This window comes from Neophocaena asiaeorientalis, unplaced genomic scaffold (assembly GCF_003031525.2).
Source record: "Neophocaena asiaeorientalis asiaeorientalis breed wild unplaced genomic scaffold, Neophocaena_asiaeorientalis_V1.1 scaffold72, whole genome shotgun sequence".
Lineage (NCBI taxonomy): Eukaryota > Metazoa > Chordata > Mammalia > Artiodactyla > Phocoenidae > Neophocaena > Neophocaena asiaeorientalis.
Window position 1 is genome coordinate 12,721,481 of NW_020185336.1, and position 23,521 is coordinate 12,745,001.

At 40.5% G+C, this 23,521-nt stretch overlaps 1 protein-coding gene across 1 annotated transcript in view; it reads right to left on the reverse strand.

Moving 5' to 3' along the window:
* Positions 1–23,521, reverse strand: part of FMNL2 (formin like 2) — a 304,398-nt gene that overhangs the window by 92,640 nt on the left and 188,237 nt on the right. The window contains exons 3-4 of the mRNA XM_024735896.1: positions 11,215–11,295; positions 6,260–6,336 (exon numbers count right to left, since the gene is read on the reverse strand). Of these exons, the coding sequence (XP_024591664.1) occupies positions 6,260–6,336; positions 11,215–11,295 (158 nt within the window). The remainder of the gene's footprint in view (positions 1–6,259; positions 6,337–11,214; positions 11,296–23,521) is intronic.

Here is a 23,521-nt window from a genome sequence, read left to right on the forward strand (position 1 = left end):
CCAAAAATAAAATAAATAAAACCTTACTTTTAAATTAATTAATTCATTAATTAATTTCAAAGTGAAAGTCAGGAGCCAGCTGCTCCATTCCTAAAAAGTCAGCGACAGTGTAACACGTCCTGCCTTTGAGAGGTTTAATTTCATTTTTAATCTCTTTTTCTAAGCTGTGAGATCTTCCCTGGGTCTCTGTTCTGGCCCAAACCCCTGCAGGTGGTTTAGGAAAGAATAAGATAGAGATCCATCACAGCTGACTACCTTACCCCCTTTGTCAAGTGGTATCAGGTCAGTAAAGTCATCTCAGCAAAAAGGCTATGGATTACAAGAAAAGAACAGCCTTCTCTTTTCTTCTTGTCCTCTCAATCCCTATCCCTTCTTCACTTAGGATATTCTGTATAGGAGAAAACAGAGGCGAGAGTGAACTTCTGTGGAAATCAAATAGGTAGAGATGAAAAAAGGGCAACTTTCCAAGCAGTATGTTTAATCTAAAGGCATAAAAAAATGGATGCCCCATTCTGCAGATTTATGTACATGATCATGACATATCATAAATGGAGGGTTCCTATAGTAAATTTCCATTTTCAACTCTGCGCATGCTACACACGCTTTAATATAGTGCCAATATGCAAACAGTTTCAAATTGGGTGATTACAAGTTTTGGAAAGTAGAATTATTTCTGACTCTGACAGCATGCATCACTTACTGAGTACCTCACAGATTCGATGTAATTACCATATGTTGTAAATTTGAATTTACGCAAATTCCAAATCAACTGCTTAGGAGCTGGAAGGCACAGTGATAATGAGAAATAGCTCTGGAAAAAAAAACTTATTCAAGGAAGGGCTCTAAATGCAAGTGCCAAGAGTTACTGTTTTACTGTAGACAGGTCAAAGCTTTGTTTCCAAATTGCTATTGTCTTCTCTCTGCCTCCCAAATCTCAGAACCTCATTGTTCTCATCTAGAAAATAAAGTCTCAAAGGACATTACTGGCTTTAAATTTCTAAGATCAAACAACAAAACAGACCCGAGACACACAAGATGAATGGACAGATGGTGAATTCCCTCTGCCAGTTTCCTTTAGAGAGATACTACAGGCATCCGGTAGGAACTGCAGTTGCTGACAAATCATGAAAAAAAAAATCACAAGAAGCGAGAGATAGAAGGTAAACATCACTCAGATTCATCATCAGCTACCAAATCTATTCTGTGAGACAGCATCTCAAACTCGTTCTCAAAGTATAGCCCATGGACCACCAGGGGTCCCTGAAACCCTCTCAGGGGTCTGTGAAGTTAAACCTATTTTCATACAAATATTAAGTAGTCGCTTTTGTCACTGTGCTGACACTTGCACTGATGGTACAAAAGAAATGTGAATGAAACTGCTACCACCAAACAATACACCTTTTTACTGTATTCTTCACCCCAAGCACTCAGAAAGGGGAAAAAAGTCAGCTTCACTTAAACCTGTCCTCAGTGAAGTGCTAAAAATTACTGACTTTATTAAAGCTTGCTCCTTGAATATACGTCTTTTTAATTCTCTGTGTGACAAAACGGAAAGCCCACATATAGCACTTCTGCTGCCTGCCCAAGCACCACGGCTGTCTTGAGGAAAAACACTGGTGCAATTGCTGGAGCTGCAAACTGACCCAGCCATTTTCTACATGGAATGTCCAATGACAGACACATTGTGGTTATTCTCTCTTGGGTATTTGGCAGACATTCTCAAAAGTGAATGAAGTGAGCCTGTCATTTTCAGGAAAAGAACTGACAATATTTTTTGTCAATGATAAAATCTGAGCTTACAAACAAAAAAATTAGAATTCTGGAACACTTATATTTACCACCATGAGTCTGACAGCTTCCCAATACCTAAAGTAAATTCTGATGACACTGGCGATTATTAACAAATATGATTTTATATTGTAGAATAAAATGTGTTGATGTTTGAAAGATCAGGATAACTCAGTGAAACAATATATTTCAAATGATTTTTTCATGATGTTAAAAAGTATTCATGGGTAGAAATACCCAATCAAAGTGAAAGACAGCACAATGGATTTTAGTATCGACATAACAGAACACAAAAGCTAACTGATTTGGTTTCGGATTCTATCAATACATTGCAACTAACGTTAAGAAATTACACCTTTAAATTTTGGTGTGATACCAAAAAATAGCCACAATTATCTGAAATGGTTACTTAAAAAGTCTTCATTTTTCCAAGTGTGTATCTGTGTAAGGCCAGGTTTTCTTCCTATACATCAACCAAAACACATCATAACAAATTGAATGCAGACAAAGATATGAGAATCCAGCTGCCTTCTATTAGTGAGACAGTAAAAAGATTTGTAAACATGTAAATCAATGCCACCCTTGTCACTAAATTTTTTTTGCTTTGGAAAATAGTTATTTTTCATGAAATATGTTATTTGTGCTATATTGTTTATTATTTTATATTTATATATTTACATTGAATATTTATTGTTAAATAAATATTAAATTTTATTAAATAAGCATATCTAAAATTTATTAGTTTAAATTTCCAATATGGTAACGTTAATAGCTAAAACCCACATAAAAACTTACTGGGGCTCAAAATAATTTAAGACAGTAAAGGAGTCCTGAAATCAAAAAATTTAAGAACTGCTGGTTTAGATAACAGGCTTTAGATTTGGACATCTCCAGGTCCAAACCTCAGTGCTTCTCAATTGTGTGGACTCGAGCAAGATATTTAATTGCGGACTCTCAGTTTCCTCATCTGTAAAACGGAGGTTCAGAGGAAAAGGGCAATAATAAAAAGATTTCTGTAAGAAATAATACGTTTAACTTACCAAATACAGTGCTTAGTAACAAATACAGTGCTTAAGAAATGACTAAACGATTATGATCTTGAGGACTTCCAAAAAGCACCATCTAAGGATGAATTAATCGTAGGGTAGCTTGAGGCACACATATACGTGTTAAATCCCAGAGAAGACACTCACTGCACATTCCCCAGCATCTTCCTCCTTCTACAGATCTCCTCCTCTCCCTGCCACTTGCACCTCCTGCCTGTCACCTCACGCCCATTCTTCTCATCTCCCCCACCGAGATACAGTGAAGCAAGTACCTTTCAGGACGTCTATGACCTTGCACTCAGGATGAAAAGTAATTTTCCATCATAATAGGCAGTTCTACTCAAATGACCTACCTGCAAGGAGAGCGAGCCTACACCTCAGTTTCATGGACTAACATCCGCCAATCTATCCCAACCGCCAGCACCTCTGGAATCTTACCACCCCATATCCAAGACATCCCAACGCCCGTCTCCCAGTAGAGCACAGCCAAGTCAATGTGCTCTAACAGTGCTCAGCTCCCTTCAAGGGTATTTCAAGTCATTGCAAGGGCTTCGATTAGTCATAATCCAATTCTCCTTGACTGTTATAGTTCCTAAGAGTAAGTGAATGAGATTATTTCTAGTCCAATCCTTATTTCAATTTGGCTCCCCCCCAAAATTAATTATCTTTCTCACGAGACTGTTCCATTTATAGTTTTAGGCTGACCCTTTTGCTTGACAAAGCTGTAGCTTGGAATGTTACTTCAGCAAAGCCCCAGATTTTAACCTTGGAATGCAAGCATATGCCAAAAATAATTTTTTTTAAGAGAAGTAGATTTTAAATGTAATTCTTCCTTTTAATTTCAGCAAATCATAAACTCCTAGGTAACAGGGTCCTTTTAGACAGAGAAGGTAACATTCTCTGCATGGATTTCCTTAGGGATATATTACACAACACTGTCCGATAATTATTACATTTAATATTATTTTCAACAAGCATAACAACAAATAACAGCTATCATATATTGAGAGTAATTACTATGTATTAAACCCTATATTAGGTCTTTCATAAGTTATCTCATTTAATCCTTACAACATTCCTATTAGATAAGTATTATTATCCTCATTTTATAGATGAGAAGTCAACTTAGGTCACATGATAAATACAGAGAGTTTATGTAACTTACTTAAGTCAAATAACTGATAAGGGGGCATGGCAAAAATATGAGCCAAGATCTCTCTTTCCCTAAGGAAAATGGGCACCCAATTACCTTTCTAATATGGTACCCCAAAGAGTACAATAAAAATCTAAGGATTCCCTATGCAGCACCTTGCATTCCCAGAATTCCTCACTGTACTAATTGATTACTTTCACATTATTTAGTAATTCTTCAGAAGTTTTCCCAATCAAATACGGTCAAGCCAGTTAGTTTCCATCAAGAAAAGTCCAGTTCAGGTTTGGGTTTTCAGGACAAGCAAATCAGGTCAAAATCTTGGTGTGTGGTTTCACTTCGTATAAGGTTATGCCAATAATTGGTTTCAGACAATCAGACAATGCACTTCCATGAACTTTTGTGCTGCTAAAGCCAATGCTTTCCAAGTGTCTCACGTAGATAGTAGACAAGGGGAAACTTCAGCTGGTGAAGATGAAAGAAATGCAAGAATCTTTCAACATGCCTAGAGTATCCTAAACAACAAACCACTCCAACTGCTTGCAGATTTGCACTGGCTTCCACCCAACCAGACCTCTTCTACTCAGCCAACTTTATATTGGAAATGATCGTCTTGCCTTGGTATTTGATGGTCAATTTCACATTATTTCAGCAATGCTTAAAGAAATGCTTTCTGACAGTTTGTAGAAATCCTGGCTGCAGCTCATGCCACCATTTTCAGTCAAGAAGAAGTGCCAACAGTATGGGGTTGGACCCTACCAAATAGAATCTAGCTCCTGATCCACAAATATTGGAAAGTATTTGAATTTCCTAAGCTTTGGATGCCCAGCTATATTAAATCACCAACACTTTCACCCCCAATAGGCAAGCCTCATCGTTTTGATCCCAGAGTCCCGATTATCTTACTTCCTTTCAAGGAAAGAGCTGCCAGATTAGGCTAGATAAGAAAAAGAACATCGTATTTTGAACAAAACGTCTGGCTGGCTCTACAGCTGTAGACTTTGTGGAAGTTTCTCACCTTCTCTGGTCCTTAATTCTTTTAATTTGTAAAATGAGGGTCTAGGCAATCCTAAATTTCTCTTCCACTTCTATTTTCATGACACTCTGATCCACTGTTCTATAGCCCATTTTCTGGGACAAGGGTGATTATCAACCTTAGGTTAGAATCAGTTCATCTTCCAAATATTTCATTCTCAAGGTGCCAAACATGTGAAATTATCCTTAAGGAAATGAATATTCTCACCCAGGCTATGGAGCTATAAATTAACCTTGCATTTCTATGACTTAAAAAAGCTTATTCTGAAATAACTGCAGAAAATAACCATTTGAATGGCTTATGCCAAACATACTCAGAAGTAGAAGTAAACTGCTACTTAGGTAATTATTTTACAAAGACGCTGAAAAACAAAAATGTAATATATATGTAAAACTTCATTTCCAATAAACCTATCACAGGGGAAAATTCTAAAAGATCTAAAGTCTACAGTCTTTCCCTTGCAAATCTCAAAGAATCAAAATCCAGAGGGGTTAAATGATTGCCAGATGTTAAACAGGTACTTTAGGAAGAATTGAAGCTATAAAATAAAATACTGACATCATTCTGCCTTAGAGAGAAACCATCTTATTTGAAGGTACTGTACAATTCTGATTATCTCAGGAGGGAGGGAGTGTGTAATGAAGTTGTACTTGGCTTGAGGCAAAGCAACCATGCTGTTGCATGAAAAACTCTTCGAAATGCTTAGTGCAGAGATTCCCCAAACTTTACTTTCCAGTGTGGATTTAGATTTTATGGTCCTAAAATTTGGGGATGTAGGAAGAAGAGACTCAGAATGAAGTATCTAAATGCAAGGGGGTATGTCAAGTGACACCACTCCAGCTTCTGTCCCCTTCTGTCCAGGGAACTGAGAAAAGAATGAAGCAGCTTCAAGTAACCAGGTCAAAGACCTCCAGGGAAGGCTTCAAGATCTTCCAGGATCTCAGTCTACATGACTTGGGGGTTCCTGACTTCCCAGGGAATCACTATACACACACCATCACTGCATGCAAGCAGAGAACTTTACAATTAGTATGAACATCCCAAATCAAGGACTGTCTGTCCTGCTTCTGATTCTTGCACAGTGAGCAATTCAAGAACTAAAACAAAGGTTCCACCCATCTAAACCTCAGTCTCAACTTATAACGAACAGTAAGGAAGCTTAATTCTTTGGATATGATTCAGTCATTTTGTAAAGTGTCCAAAAGCTTTAGAGCTAAAATGTTCAGTGGGCACACTTACCCAATATGGTTGGTTCTTAAAGAAATTTCCAGTTCTCTTAGCACTTGTGTGGACTCTTGAACACGCCGTCTGAATTTCTATAATTCAAGAACACATACTCTCACAAAACATATTTTAGCAAGGGCTATAACTGCAGCTTACTTGTAATAAGTTTAACAGAATATGAAAATATCTCTGCTTCTAAAGTGGGCTTCTCACACATTTCTTTTTGCAAAGCACACAAATTTTTCTCATCGTAACAGTCAGCTTATGTGAAAGGACTGGGGGAAATGACTTATTTCATATACTAAGTGTCTCTGAGTAAGTAGCTTATTTTTTTCCCTACCCCACAATACAACAATACTCACTGACATACCTATGCTGGGGTCTCAAAAATCACCCGTTTCAATGATGCGCTAGGGCTCACAGGACTCAGCATACAGTTGTTCTTGCCGCTAGGATTTATTACATCAAAAAGATGCAAGGTATAATCAGCTAAAGGGAAAAGGTGCGTGCGGTAAAATCCAGAGGAAACCAGATACAAGCTTCCAAGAGGATTCGCCCATAGGAATCATAAATGACAATATTCGTGAAATGCTGTCAACCAGGGAAGCTCATTAGACACTTAGTGGCTGGGGTTTTTACTGGCTCATCACTTGAGCACTCTCTGCCTAGCACATACCAAAAGTGCAGCCTCCCAAAAGGAAAACCGGCATTCCGCATAAACCATGTAGTTGGCATCAACAGTTTGGGCACAGTGAGTCATTATTAACAGGGAATTCTGGGAACTCTCCCGAAATCCAGGTCCCCAGTTGCCACCAAGAGCCAAACTTGCAAGCAGGCCTCTCTAAGGTGGCAGTCTCATACCTACTATGCTTGTTCTTTTCTGCATGACCTCACGTGGAAGGTCCCTCCTCTAGACACCTCCCTTCTACTTGAGGAATGTCCTTCCTCATTCCCCTGCCTATCAAAATGCCACGTGTCCTTCCAGAACTCCCTCAGGTCTCCCTTGTCCCAATGAGTCCTCCTCTGATAGTAAATGTACTCATTTCTCTATCCTCTCGACTCCAAATAATCTCCAAGGGATCACTGGGTTGCACTGCACATGAGTTCTTTGGAACACAATTTCCTACAAAAGTATTTCTTTACAGTCACTAAAGTCTTAGGCCAGTCTAGAAGAAGGCCATTTGATGTGCAATGCCTTCTGAGAGGCGTGCTATGCTCTCTGTGCTAGAGACCCAAACCACCTTCAGGTTAAACTGTTTTCAGGAAAAGGCTTTGAGAATCCTGGCTCAGGATATTAGGGATCCTTCTCCTCTGCTCCCATGACCGCAGAAGGAACAGGGTCATCCAGCTCCAAAGACAAAGGCATCCAAGGACAGGAAGGACAGGAGGAAGGTTAGAAAGGAGGATTCCGGGATGTGGGGAAAGGAGAGCCCTGCCACAGGCAGGCCCGGGTGCCCCAGGGAAGACTGGACCCCTGCTCAACACTGACGGGTTCCTGCTACCCTCTTCCCTTCTGAAGACCCTTTACTTCTCTACCAGCTGCTTCTTACCAGAGCAAAAAGTCTCAGTTTCCCCGACTGCCACTCCTGAAGCACCCAAAGACCTTCTCAGGTGTGTAGCATCCACGATATGTGAAATAAAAGCATCCCTGATGCCATGAAAAAAGAGAGCCACCCCCTCTTTTGTCAAGAAAGGCTTAAGAAACAACAAAGAGTCATCCATAGGTTGGATGGACATCCAAGCCCAGTGCTTCCTAGAGAGCCTTCCGACAATGAGGACTGCCAATGAGGTAGGGTCTATGGCCGCACAGCTGAGGAAACCATTTCCAGGTGTGCTGGATGCTCCAGAGGGGCCAGTCCCATGTCAGAGTCACAAGTCTTGGGCTGTCTGCACATGTGGCCTTTAGGAAACGACTCAGCATTCCTAGCTATGCATTATGCATAGTTCTGATTTGTTCCCTGCCACCTGTGCTGGTTCCCTAACTGAGCCTTATGCTTCCTCAGGGCAAGGTCATCCCTCACATACACTGTGAGCTACAAGGGCACCCAGTGTAGCACGGAGGACCTGACAGTGTGAAAGAGGATCTGCTGAAGGACTAAGAGGCATGTATCAAAACAAAATAACTCAAAACACTGAGATAAGAGAGGCGACAACAATAGCAGATAACAGTTATTAGGCATTTACTACGAGGCACTACACTTTTGCAACTGCAGGAAAACTGAGGTAGAACGAAACTGACTTCGCCCTGTATTCTATTCTCTTGGCAACCGTTTGAATTTCAGCTGGTGGACTTTGGACCGCAGAGAAATCTTGGCATCCACTTCCCTAACACATAAACAATGGCTGCCAACACTCTGCACTTGTACAACGCACCCAGAATGCTTTAAAACACTTCAAAGGGAAATCGTGCGACTGTGGGAACCAGCGAACAAGAGCTGGGTACCACTTATTAGCAGCGTTCACCCTTCCCCCAGCCCTCTCTGTACACGGCAGGCCCAGGGAGGAGCCCACGGAGACAGCTGAGCCCTGGAGACCTGTATAATCAGGTTTCTTTCACAACTGCAGGGCCCACAGAGGACCAGACTCCTTTCTTCATGGCCTGTCGCCTCTCCCTATGCCAGACAAGCACATCCCCCCAAAGCACAGACTGAGAGCCTCCTGGTATTAAATAAAGAGACTGGTTTGGAGAGATATCTAATTTAGGCTCTTCCTTCCCTGCCCTACAGGGTTTCACATAAAACTACTTAGAAGAAAATCGAAATAGAAGATGCTTAAGAAATTTTTTAGCAGACAGCAAATTAAGTATCTTCAATTCAATGTGAACAAAAGATTAATGAATGAAGTGCTTGAGGACTCCAGATGCAGTTAAGGGTAAACTGCTCAGCTTAGACTGTCTGGCTAAAATGGAAAGCCTGATTGGAAATCTCTTTCTCCCTGACTCTAATTCAGCTGAGAATCGTAAACTCATTTTAACTGCAAGCCATGCCTTACTCCACGCAAAATCTCCTTTTTTCCAGGCTTTAAGCATGACAGTTATGGTGAGTGGAACAGATCATTTCCTACTGCCAGCTCCTGACAGAACTCTTACTAAAGCAGGGATGGTTGATCCAACATCCATTTTATTTTTTCCTGAAAGCTGAATGACTGATCTTGAAATATGAGGCTCAGGCCAAACACAGCCATTCAGGTGAATACACTCGGCTAGGGCAGAGATTTCAGGAATGAAGGTCAGCCCAGACAGACATCCTTTGTCTTGGGCCTCTTTATGAAGTTATTTGCGAGGAAGCAGAACACTTTCTGAGCAGCTGATTTGTTGTTGTTTTTCATCTTACATTCCCAGGAATAATTGTTCCGAGGAAGAACTGGGACTGGGCCAGGAAGAATCCACCTCTTCTCTCCAACCATCTTCGTCCCCATGGGGCTTGAGGCTGGAGTCTAAGAAGCACTCTCCAGGAGTTTACGTATTTTCCTTTTTTAAAGAATTTGACAAATGTTGAGATAACTGTCAGGGGCTGGGACACTGAGTATACTCTCAGTCTTGTGTACGAATACGGCATTTCTGCCAGACTCAGCTCGGGGTGAGTGTGCCTAATCCTGGGTCTGGGCTGTCCAGCCAGAAGGTTTACGAGTTGGGGGATTTCTGAAAATATTTCTCATACAGAATCTTGCTGCCCCTGTGCAAAAGAAATAGTCCGGTTTTTTTTTTCTGGGTTGTGTTTTATGTATATGGGTATGCCTTCCTTTAACCCTCTCTAATGTGATGAAATTGAAAGGTGCTGTATCCTTGGGGAGGGGGACAAGAAAGAAACTAAACAGAAGCTCTTTTAAAAAAAGAAATGTGTGTGCCGTAGTTATGAGGAGGGTATTAGGATACTTTGATAGGTACATTCTTAGAAGAGGAGGCTATGCCACATATGGCGCCTAGGCGACAGCAAAGGTCCACAACCCATTTGCATCATCACTCCTAGACTTTATTTCCGCCTGTCTGCATAGTAACTACAGGACAAAGGGCCAGGAAACGTCCAAAAGGAAATAATAGTTGTACTCCTTTACTTGAATTCTTTCGGCGGGGGGTGGGCACAGTGTTTAGAATGTAAGTAGAAGATGCAGAAAAAGGAGCTTAAAAAATATATCTCAGAGCCAAGAGCCCTGGAAAAATAGGAGCTAACTAGGAAAACTGTGCCTTTCTGCTCTCATGAGTCACACGCTGAAACAACAGAGGGAATTCAGCTCAAGATATTTTCAGGGCAGCCTTGAAAGCAGGAGTTGTGGAAGGTCAACCGAAAAACAAGTGCTGTCTGGTGACTAGCCCTTTATCCATCTTGAGCAAGGGCGGCTCTGCCCTGAGACATCCCAGGACTGATCCAGACCCCAGGGCTGTGCCAGGCTACATGCTTTACCACAAGGCATCAGTTTAAACCAATTGTGTGGCTGCACAAAGCAGGGCTTGTTTGTAAAAGGAGAGAGTCCGCTGAGAATGGAATCAGCTATTCTCTCCTTACCTTCTTGGGGCCAGGGGCACGGCTGGGGCGGGGGAAGCCGCTAAAAGCATCAACACAGGATGTGAGTGCACAGCTGGGATGACAAAGCCCCAGTGATTTTTCAAGGTCTCTGGAAATGCACCAAGGCATGAAAGACAAGTATTCCCTTTGCTAGGCCTGTTTTTCTGGGGGCCTGAACACCTCTGGACTGAACCTACCGCCCTGTGTAACTGCAAATGGCAGCAACTCAATAACCATCAGAGGTACATGACTCCCAACTCAGGAAAGTACTTTTAAACACATTCTCAAGTCAGGATGGGTGTTTTCTTTGTCTTTTCATGTTGTCCAGCTCCAACAACTCCAAGGTTGTTTTCCCAGAGGCTCTGGCAGAGGCTATAATGGAGAGGAAGGAAGGTCTCCTCCAGGGCAGGAGGATTCTGCCTGCTAATGAGGAAGCAACAACACAAAGTGGAAACAAATCCATCTTACCTTCCGGGTTACAGCTGGATCCAGATAGCCTTTGAGCTTTTGAATATAAGTATGGGGAGGGTTCTTCACCTGGAATCGTTCCTGCAGGAAGCATGAAAGTAAAGTAAAAGCATGAAAGCTCTGAAGGCATGACGGTCAGCCATATTCACACAGATTTATACTGCTGACCCAAAGCCAAAACGCATCTGCCGCATGACCATAGCCCTGCGAAGAGTCACTGGTTTTGAATCTTTACAGTAGATGTTCTTATCCCCTCCCTCTTTGCCTACGAGGAAACTGAAACTCAGAGCAGATCAGTTCTTCCCTAAGATGATGCAGCAAGTCAGGGGTACAAGTAGATTCAAACCCATGTTTGCCCAACTCTAGAGTCTGACCTGCTTTCTCGGTGGGGCTCTGCAGCTCTCTTTCTCAGAATAATGTTCTGCCCAACCTGTGTTCAGGGACCTCTTTTAGCAGGTCTTCCATCTATTGCATATTCTTTGAATATCTTCAGTGTTGGCAAATCTTTTTCTTTTGAATATTTATTTTATCTTTGAAAACACCAAAAATTTGTCTCAAACTAGATAAAACTAATTTGTTTCAAAAATGAGTCTACTGCTCAGAGACTGCGGCGAGTGTGTATTTGTGTGCATGTGTGTGACCATTAAAGTGTTCCTAAGGCAGTTTCCAAATCAGAAGACTTCAAAGTATTGTGAACAAAGGCAGAATCATTGAAATAAGCATATACATATATATATATATATAAACACATATATGCCAAGGTGATATTTGACTGTGGATCTGGGGTGGGGCCCATGAATCTGCATTTCTAACAAGTTTCATGCTGACAATGTGGATGGAGGGACCACACTTTGAGAAACTCATGCCCACGTGTATCAGGTTTTACAGACCATAATGTCCAAAGCAGAATAAGCATTAGTAAGCTGGGCAAAATCCAAAGGCCCACACTATAGCATGGTAAGTACTATATTATAGTCATATAATGATATATGACATTCTGATAAAAAAGAACACACTGTATTGCATGGTTCTATGTGGATGGATTGTTGAGACAAAAAAGAACAAATGATTTCTTTCACAAAAGAGGCAAAATTAAATATTAACTGTTAGGGACACATATATAGGTGGTTTATTCACACACACACACACACACACACACACACACACAGACAAGAGGAGGGGGAGATTTGCATTAAAATGATAGTCAAGGACCAAGGAGGGGGAAGGGAAATACAGATTGATCCTAGCTGGCAGTGTTCTTTTCTGACCCTAGAAGTAGTTACACAGATGTTGGTTTTATCTTACTTATTATGCTATTCTTAAGTTTCACAACCTTTCCTGTATATACACTATATTTAATACACCAAAAAAGTTTACATAAAGCAGCTCCAAAAGGAAAAAAAGATTTGTCATGAAATCAGGACAATTCTTATCAGGTACTTTTCTGCATACAACTCAAAAGATGTTTTCCTAGTAATTCTTTTTAACCTGATTATTGCTTATGCCAAAATGGAATTTTTTAGTATTTTAGAACACTGACAATTGGCCAGTATGTTAAGTGTTTGTTTATCCCATATAAATTTGTATTTCTCCAATACAAGGAACCACAACATTCTTCCCAGTCCACTCAAGCCTTGCTCACTTACAGATTTAGAAATGCTTAAGATCATCTTACTATTATCAAAAGATCATCTTGTTAGTGAAAATATATATTTTATTATTGTTTAATACTACTCTAAAATAAAAGAAGTTGGCTTAGAGTGAGACACCTATCAATACTTCCCCTTTATTTAAAAATGATCATGGTAAATTTCATAGTATACAAACTATCTCTCAAGGGAGCTGTTTTAAAAAAAGGTCAGCTTATTATTTCTAATTATTCCCCCCAATTTTCTATCCCACAAGCAATTTCTAATTAATGATTCACGCATATTCGACATCTCTGGCGCCATCACTGTGTCTATGTACCAAGTCTTAATTTTTTTAAACAAACACTATCACCTTACTAAGGGATCAGATAGGATCCAATGGCCACAGGGTTTTAGCAATAGCCCAGCTGAGGGCTAAAATAATCACAAAAAGTTCCCCCAAAATTAACTGACAAGCTATCTAGAAACCAGTTACTATTTCCAACCCTGTGTATTAAAACAGCTGATGCCAGAGATATACTGGCATATAAATAAAATGCTTTTTAATAATTCAATCCAATTACCCCAACCTTATAATGTGGCCTCTCCCATTGCGGAGCACAGGCTCCGGACGCGCATGCCCAGCAGCCATGGCTCACGGGCCCAGCCGCTCCGCGGCATGTGGGATCTTCCCAGACCAGGGCACGAACCTGTGTCCCTTGCATCGGCAGACGGACTTTCAACCACTGCGCCACCAGGGAAGCCCCAATTACCCCAATTGTTTTAAAATCCCATGACAGAGACAACTCACCCTGTGCTCCATTCTACTATAGCAAATACTACCTACCTCTAAATATAAAGTTCCTAACATATGAAACTCAATGAATTTTAACTGTGGCTAATGCAGCATTTGCTTGAGGACCTAAAATTTGAAATCTGTGGACAGTTACTGAGAGATTTCTAGTATTTGTTCTTGCAGGCAATGTCTTCACACCATAAGAGCCGTATTTATTCCTTTAAAAATAACAAAATTTAAGGAATTCCCTGGCAGTCCGAATTCCCTGGCAGTCCAGTGGTTAGGACTCCACGCTTCCACTGCTGGGGGACTGGGTTCGATCCCTGGTCAGGAAACTAAGATCCCACAGGGCACATGGTGCAGCAAAAAATAAATACATAAATAAATAAAACAAAATCTGGCTGACTAGCATATATAACATATTGACATTCACTCAATTAGTAAAATCCACCCCCCCCTTTTTTTCTTTTGCTGTACGCGGGCCTCTCACTGTTGTGGCCTCTCCCATTGCGGAGCACAGGCTCCAGATGCGCAGGCTCAGCGGCCATGGCTCATGGGCCCAGCCGCTCTGCGGCATGTGGGATCTTTCCAGACCGGGGCACGAACCCGTGTCCCCTGCAACGGCAGGCAGACTCTCAACCACTGTGCCACCAGGGAAGCCCTAAAATCCCATTTTTGACAGTCATAAATATAGCTTTCTCTGTTCCTTACTTAAGATTGTGGTCACCCAGAGGGGCTTTCTCAAATAGACACATTTGCTGGTCTTGCTGACTTGATTAATTTCCTTATAATTAATCCCTTGAAATTATGAACAAGGTATAAATTTAATAAACTCACACTTTTTCAAATGTGCTTAGCATTTGCTGTTGTGTTTTAGGCATTTTTTCTTCATGTGTTTGAGTAACTTACTAACATATTTCCAAGAAACAGAAAATGAAGAAAACTGATGCTTTAAAACACATCATACATCGTAGCTACTTCTCCAAAAACTGCACCTACCTCCAGGGATTCAAGTGAAACGCTTATGGAGGAAAAATACAAAGCCCAACGATTTTCCTAAAACTTGGGGGTTGCTTGTCTAATCTCAAAAGGAGCTACTGTTTGAGTTATGAATCCAGCACCCGGCACACCAAACCTTTTCAGTCTGTCTGTCTTCAACATGGCCATTTGGACAACAGAAACATTTGGGGGAATACACTGGAGAATTCCAGCACCTTGCCAAAACACATTTATTTTGAAGAACTCTGGATGGATTACTGGCATTTTACTTATTTAAATTAATAACTTTTTCCTCTAAGTATTAGAATTTTAGATTTTTCACTGAAACCCAAAATTGCCTTGGCTGGCAGATTTCCATCATCCTCACTTCTGAAACCCAAAATTGCCTTGGCTGGCAGATTTCCATCATCCTCACTTCTGGGACCGCTTCATACCCCACGTGCTATTTTCAATAACTAGTTACCTGCTTGTCCCACATCACTGATAAGCATAGCTTAATTAGATTAAGCCCCTAACTTGAGTTAGGTTATATAGAAATATTGTTCTTAGGGATAAATCATGGTGATTTGTCAATAGCGATGGATAAGCCATCTGAAAGAGCTTTAAAAATACAAATTTCTGGGCTTCCCTGGTGGCGCAGTGGTTGAGAGTCTGCCTGCCGATGCAGGGGACACGCGTTTGTGCCCCGGTCTGGGAAGATCCCACATGCCACAGAGCAGCTGGGCCCGTGAGCCATGGCCGCTGAGCCTGCGCGTCCAGAGCCTGTGCTCCGCAACGGGAGAGGCCACAACAGTGAGAGACCCGCGTACCGCAAAAAAAAATAAAATAAAATACAAATTTCTTTCAAACTATCTAATCATACAGCATCACCACCACTCTGACCTCTTTCCATTTATATCTTTGTGTGACCAAACTTTCTTCATGAAATGTTTTCTGGATGAGAAATAAAAATGGCTCTGAGGGTTTCAATTGTTCTCCAAAAACATTCAAAGAACCAAGCCCAAAGCCATTTCTTAACATTCAGGACACTATGCTGACAAACTGCACTGAAAGAAGAGTGGGAGGAAAGAGAGGGGAGAACAGACCTTAAAATCTTCATGAAGCATCTGTGTCATTTGCAAACAGTTTAATAAATTAGAGTGTTAGGAATTCAATTTGTCTGGTAACGAACAGAAAACTTCTTCTCGTTGCTAAAAGCGACTTAATTTATCCAAGCCCAGGAGCACAATTACCCTTTCATCTGGGGCAGCACTTCTTGTTTCTCAAAGATTATTAACTTATCTTTTACTAACAGTTTAGCATATACTTTAGGCCTCTTAACTTACTCAAGCTTCCCTATCTGCCAAGTAGATGTTAAACCCCATTTTATAGATGAGGAAACTGAGGCTCAGAGTATAAATGACTTGCCTTAAATCTCAAACACACACACATATACACACCGACACCCCCCCAGCCCTCATCAAGGATTAAAGCTCAAGTTTTCTGACTCTCTAATCCTTGCTCTTTTCATTACACTATAATAAGTATACTCATCTTGCTTTAGACAGAGTTTTTATTCTTTTAAACATCTTAATTGGAGTATAATTGCTTTAAATGGTGTGTTAGTTTCTGCTGTATAACAAAGTGAATCAGCTATACATATACATATATCCCCATATCTCCTCCCTCTTGCACCTCCCTCCCACCCTCCCTATCGCACACTCTAGGTGGTCACAAAACACAGCTGATCTCCCTGTGCCATGCGGCTGCTTCCCACTAGCTATCTATTTTACATTTGGTAGTGTATACATGTCAATGTCACTCTCTCCCTTCGTTCCAGCTTACCCTTCCCCCTCCCCATGTCCTCAAGTCCATTCTCTATGTCTGCATCTTTATTCCTGTCCTGTCCCCAGGTTCATCAGTACCATTTTTTTCTTAGATTCCATATATATGTGTTAGCATACGGTATTTGTTTTTCTCTTTCTGACTTTTTTACTCTGTATGACAGACTCTAGGTCTAACCACCTCACTATAGATAAGTCAATTTCCTTTCTTTTTACGTCTGAGTAATAGTCCACTGTATATGTGTGCCACGTCTTTTTTATCTATTCATCTCTCAATGGATACTTAACATGCTTCCATGTCCTGGCTATTGTAAATAGAGCTGCAATGAACACTGTGGTACATGACTCTTTTTGAATTATGGTTTTCTCAGGGTATATGCCCAGTAGTGGGATTGCTGGGTCATATGGTAGTTCTATTTGTAGTTTTTTAAGGAACCTCCATAATGTTCTCCACAGTGGCTGTATCAATTTACATTCCCACCAACAGTGCAAGAGAGTTCCCTTTTCTCCACACCCTCTCCAGCATTTATTGCTTGTAGATTTTTTGATGATGGCCATTCTGACTGGTGTGAGAAGATATCTCATTGTAGTTTTGATTTGCATTTCTCTAATGATTAGTGATGTTGAGCATCCTTTCATGTGTTTGTTGGCGATCTGTATGTCTTCTCTGGAAAAATGTCTATTTAGGACTTCTGCCCATTTTTGAATTGGATTGTTTGTTTTTTTTGATATTGAGCTGCATGAGCTGCTTGTAAATTTTGGAGATTACTCCTACACCAGTTGCTTCATTTGCAAATATTTTCTCCTATTCTGAGGGTTGTCTTTTCGTCTTGTTTATAGTTTCCTTTGCTGTGCAAAAGCTTTGAAGTTTCATTAGGTCCCATTTGTTTATTTTTGTTTTTATTTCCATTTCTCTAGGAGGTGGGTCAAAACGGATCTTGCTGTGGTACATGGCATAGAGTGTTCTGTCAATGTTTTCCCCTAAGAGTTTTATAGTGTCTGGCCTATATTTAGGTCTTTAATCCATTTTGAGTTTTTTTTGTGTATGGTGTTAGGAAGTGTTTTAATTTCATTCTTTTAGATGTAGCCGTCCAGTTTTCCCAGCACCACTTACTGAAGAGGCTGTCTTTTCTCCACTGTATACTCTTGCCTCCTTTATCAAAGATAAGGTGACCAGATGTGCATGGGTTTATGTCTGGGCTTTCTGTCCTGTTCCATTGACCTATATTTCTGTTTCTGTGCCAGTACCATACTGTCTTGATTACTGTAGCGGTGTAGTATAGTCTGAAGTCAGGGAGCTTGATTCCTCCAGCTCCATTTTCCTTTCTCAAGATTGTTTTGGCTATTCGGGGTCTTTTGTGTTTCCATACAAATTGTGAAATTTTTTGTTCTAGTTCTGTGAAAAATGCCATTGGTAATTTGATAGGGATTGCACTGAATCTATAGATTGCTCTGGGTAGTATAGTCATTTTCACAATGTTGATTCTTCCAATCCAAGAACATGGTATATCTCTCCATCTATTTGTATCATCTTTAATTTCTTTCATTAGTGTCTTATAGTTTTCTGCATACAGGTCTTTGGTCTCCTTAGGTAGGTTTATTCCTAGGTATTTTATTCTTTTGGTTGCAGTGGTAAACAGGAGTATTTCCTAATTTCTCTTTCAGATTTTGTCATTAGTGTATAGAAATGCAAGAGATTTCTGTGTGTTAATTTTGTATCCTCCAACTTTACCAAATTCACTGATTAGCTCTAGTAGTTTTCTGGTAGCATCTTTAGGATTCTCTATGTATAGTACCATGTCATCTGCAAACAGTGACAGTTTTACTACTTCTTTTCCAATTTGGATTCCTTTTATTTCTTTTTCTTCTCTGACTGCTGTGGCTCCAACCTCCAAAACTATGTTGAACAGTGGTGAGAGGGAGCAACATTGTCTTGCTCCTGATCTTAGAGGAAATGGTTTCAGTTTTTCACCATTGAGAACAATGTTGGCTGTGGGTTTGTCATATACGACCTTTATTATGTTGAGGTAGGTTCCCTCTAGGCCTACTTTCTGGCGAGTTTTTATCATAAATGGGTGTTGAATTTTGTCAAAAGCTTTTTCAGCATCTATTGAGATGATCATATGGTTTTTATCCTTCAGTGTGTTAATATGGTATATCACATTGATTGATTTGCATATATTGAAGAATCCTTGCATTCCTTCGATAAACCCGACTTGATCATGGTGTATGCAACTTTTAATATGCTGTTGGATCCTGTTTGCTAGTATTTTGTTGAGGACTTTTGCATCGATGTTCATCAGTGATACTGGCCTGTAGTTTTCTTTTTCGGGGACATCTTTGTCTGGTTATGGTATCAGGGTGATGGTGGCCTCGTAGAATGAGTTTGGGAGTGTTCCTCCCTCTGCTATATTTTGGAAGAGTTTGAGAGGGATAGCTGTTAGCTCTTCTCTAAATGTTTGATAGAATTCACCTGTGAAGCCATCTGGTCCTGGGCTTTTGTTTGTTGGAAGATTTTTAATCACCGTTTCAATTTCAGTGCTTGTGATTGGTCTGTTTATATTTTCTATTCCTTCCTGGTTCAGTCTTGAAAGGTTGTGCTTTTCTAAGAATTTGTCCATTTCTTCCAGGTTGTCCATTTTATTGGCATATAGTTGCTTGTAGTAATCCCTCATGATCCTTTGTATTTCTTCAGGGTCAGTTTTTACTTCTTTTTCATTTCTAATTCTGTTGATGTGAGTCTTCTCCCTTTTCTTCTTGATGAGTTTGCTGAAGGTTTATCAATTTTGTTTACCTTCTCAAAGAACCAGCTTTTAGTTTTATTGATCTTTGCTATCGTTTCCTTCATTTCTTTTTCATTTATTTCTGATCTGATATTTAAGATTTCTTTCCTTCTGCTAACTTTGGGGATTTTTTGTTCTTCTTTCTCTAATTGCTTTAGGTGTAAGGTTAGGTTGTTTGAGATTTTTCTTGTTTCTTGAGATAGAATCATATCGCTATAAACTTCCCTGTTAGAACTGCTTTTGCTGCATCCCACAGGTTTTCGGTCGTCGTGTTTTCATTGTCATTTGTTTCTAGGTATTTTTTTATTTCCTCTTTGATTTCTTCAGTGATCTCTTGATTATTTCATAGCATATTGTTTAGCCTCCGTGTGTTTGTATTTTTTACAGATTTTTTCCTGTAATTGATATCTAGCCTCATAGCGTTGTGGTTGGAAAGGATACTTGATATGATTTCAATTTTCTTAAATTTACCAAGCCTTGATTTGTGGCCCAAGATATGATCTATCCCGGACAATGTTCCATGAGCACTTAAGAAAATGCATTCTGTTGTTTGGGGATGGAATGTCCTATAAATATCAATTAAGTCCATCTTGTTTAATGTGTCATTTAAAGCTTGTGTTTCCTTATTTATTTTCATTTTGGATGATGTGTCCATTGGTGAAAGTGGGGTGTTAAATTCCCTACTATTATTGTGTTACTCTCCATTTCCCCTTTGATGGCTGTTAGCATTTGCCTTATGTATTGAGGTGCTCCTATACTGGGTGCATAAATATTTACAATTGTTATATTGTCTTCTTGGATTGATCCCTTGATCATTATGTAGTGTCCTTCTTTGTCTGTTGTAATAGTCTTTATTTTAAAGTCTACTTTGTCTGATATGAGTATTGCTACACCAGCTTTCTTTTGGTTTCCATTTGCATGGAATATCTTTTTCCATCCCCTCACTTTCAGTCTGTATGTGTCCCTAGGTCTAAAGTAGGTCTCTTGTAGACCACATATAGGCGGGTCTTGTTTTGTATCTATTCAGCCAGTCTATGTCTTTTGGTTGGAGCATTTAATCCATTTACATTTAAGGTAATTATTGATATGTATGTTCCTATTACCATTTTCTTAATTGTTTTGGGTTTGTTTTTGTAGGTCTTTTTCTTCTCTTGTGCTTCCTGCCTATAGAAATTCCTTTAGCATTTGTTGTAAAGCTGGTTTGGTGGTGCTGAATTCTCTTAACTTTTGCTTGTCGGTAAAGGTTTTAATTTCTCCATCAAATCTGGATGAGATTCTTCTTGGGTAGAGTAATCTTGGTCATAGTTTTTTCCCTTTCATCACTTTAAATATGTCCTGCCACTCCCTTCTGGCTTGCAGAGCTTCTGCTGAAAGATCAGCTGTTAACCTTATGGGGATTCCCTTGTATGTTATTTGTTGCTTTTCCCTTGCTGCTTTTAATATTTTTTTTGTATTTAATTTTTGACAGTTTGATTAATATCTGTCTTGGCATGTTTCTCCTTGGATTTATCCTGTATGGGACTCTCTGTGCTTCCTGGACTTGATTGACTATTTCCTTTCCCATGTTAGGGAAGTTTTCAACTATACTCTCTTCAAATATTTTCTCAGACCCTTTCTTTTTCTTTTCTCTTTCTGGGATCCCTATTATTTGAATGTCGGTGCATTTAATGTTGTCCCAGAGGTCTCTGAGACTGTCCTCAATTCTTTTCATTCTTCTTTCTTTATTCTGCTCTGTGGTAGTTATTTCCACTATTTTATCTTCCAGGTCATATATCCATTCTTCTGCCTCAGTTTTTCTGCTATTGATTCCTTCTAGAGAATTTTTAATTTCATTTATTCTGTTGTTCATCATTGTTTGTTTCATCTTTAGTTCTTCTAGGTCCTTGTTAAACATTTCTTGTATTTTCTCCATTTTATTTCTAAGATATGGATTATCTCTACTATCATTACTCTGAATTCTTTTTCAGGTAGACTGCTTATTTCCTCTTCATTTGTTTGGTCTGGTGGGTTTTTACCTTGCTTCTTCATCTGCTGCATATTTCTCTGTCTTCTCATTTTGTTTAACTTACTGTGTTTGGGGTCTCCTTTTCACAGGCTGCAGGTTCATAGTTCCCATTGTTTTTGGTGTCTTCCCCCAGTGGGTGAGGTTGCTTCCGTGGCTTGTGTAGTCTTCTTGGTGGAGGGGATTGGTGCCTGTGTTCTGGTGGGTGGGGCTGGATCTTGTCCTTCTGGTGGGCAGGGCCGCGTCCAGTGGTGTGTTTTGGGGTGTCTGTGAACTTAGTATGACTTTAGGCAGCCTCTCTGCTAATGGGTGGGCTTGTGTTCCTGTCTTGCTAGTTGTTTGGCATGGGGCATCCAGCACTGGAGCCTGCTGGCCATTGGGTGGAGCTGGGTCTTAGTGTTGAGACGGAGATCTCTGGGAGAGCTCTTATCAATTGATATTATGTGGGGCTGGGCGGTCTCTGGTAGTCCAATGTCCTGGACTCAGCTCTCCCACCTCAGAGGCTCAGGCTTGACACTGGCTGGAGGACCAAGACCCTGCTAGCCACATTGCTCAGAAGAAAAGGAAGAAAATAAAGGAAAAAAAAAAGAACAGATAGAACCCCAAAGCAAATGGTAAAAGCAAAACTCTGACATGTCACCCTCCACACGGAAAAATCCTTTCTTTGTGTGAATAAAGGTGGCCTTCGAGGTCCAGGTTTTAGAGAACTGTCTCCCAGTCCCAAGGACAGTCACGGCTTCAGCCAGTGGGGGCCCCCTCCAGAGCCGGCAGCCTCAGTGAGGCCACCCTCCCCTTGGGCTCTGGGGCAGCTCGGTGACGGCGGAGGGGAGAGACCCCAAGCCAGGAGTTCCAGCCTAGAGTAAGTTTTTAAAAGACAAAAAACATGTTCTACTTTTCCTTGAGTCTCAGTATGTAGATGAATACTCAGCACTCAGTCCTTAATAATGTTCAAATAATTAAACTTTTTAAATGTCATATACAAGTCACTTCTCACATAAATTACAAGTAAGTTTTTGAAATTTAAAAGTACTCAGAGAGACTGTAAACACTCTGTACAAGGCATACACCCAGTGGATTCTGTGCTAGATATGTCAGCCAAACTACTATCATAGTGAAAGGACATTTGCTGATAAGCTTGTGTTGTACCTCTCATGGCTCTGAAACTGCCTAGTGCCTTCCATAATTATACATTTCTCATTAACTCAATCCACTAAGGCTTACATCAGCCTCCCCTCTCCCCACTGGCCACTAGGAAAGTCACTCTGCCTATACACAGGCCAGCCCTGCAGATAAGGAAAAAAACAAAGCATTGATTGGATTCCATTTAATAACCAAGGTTCAAATCTACTGCAACTCAAATTAGAAAAACAGGCCATTCATGTAATGACCTATATGGGAAAAGAATCTAAAAAAGAGTGGATATATGTATAACTGATTCACTTTGCTGTACAGCAGAAACTAACAAAACATTGTAAAGCAACTATACTCAACTAAAAATTTTAAAAAAGAACAGAAAAAAAGAAAACCAGGCCATTCTTTTTTTTTTTTTTTTTTTGCGGTACGTGGGCCTCTCACTGTTGTGGCCTCTCCCGTTGCGGAGCACAGGCTCCGGACGCGCAGGCTCAGCAGCCATGGCTCACGGGCCCAGCCACTCCACGGCATGTGGGATCTTCCCAGACCAGGGCACGAACCCGTGCCCCCTGCATCGGCAGGCAGATTCTCAACCGCTGCGCCACCAGGGAAGCCCCCAGGCCATTCTTAAAAGGAGCTTAAATGAAGGGCTGTGACAGGGAAGTGCTAGATTTGTTGGGCAAGTCACAGTACATGGAACTCTTCAGCTATGCTACAACATGGCCTTCTCTATGAGACACAGGCAGACTCAGTCTTGGTTCCTTTCTGACCAGCTGAACTGTTTCTCTGGGGCCTCCCTCCACACCCCCCTTTCCCCACCTAAATCTAATAAACTTTGTCACTGAAAGCGTTTTTGCATAAAGGTTTGGAACTGGACATTCCATTCACCTAGCACAACATTTCTGATCCTTTGCGTCCTCTCTATCCATGTGTATAATTACAGGAGAAATTACTTAACTGAGGTTAATTTGGCATTGGCTGGACTTACAACAAGCATGTCATAAGCATTTCTGCTCCATAAATTCTATTTGGATAAGCAGCTCCAAAATCAAACAGAATTTCATTTAAGTTTATCTTGTATCTTCATATTCTGAGGTTTAAGAAAAGAAATTATAGTGAGTCTCTGGGAAATGAATGGCTTGTGG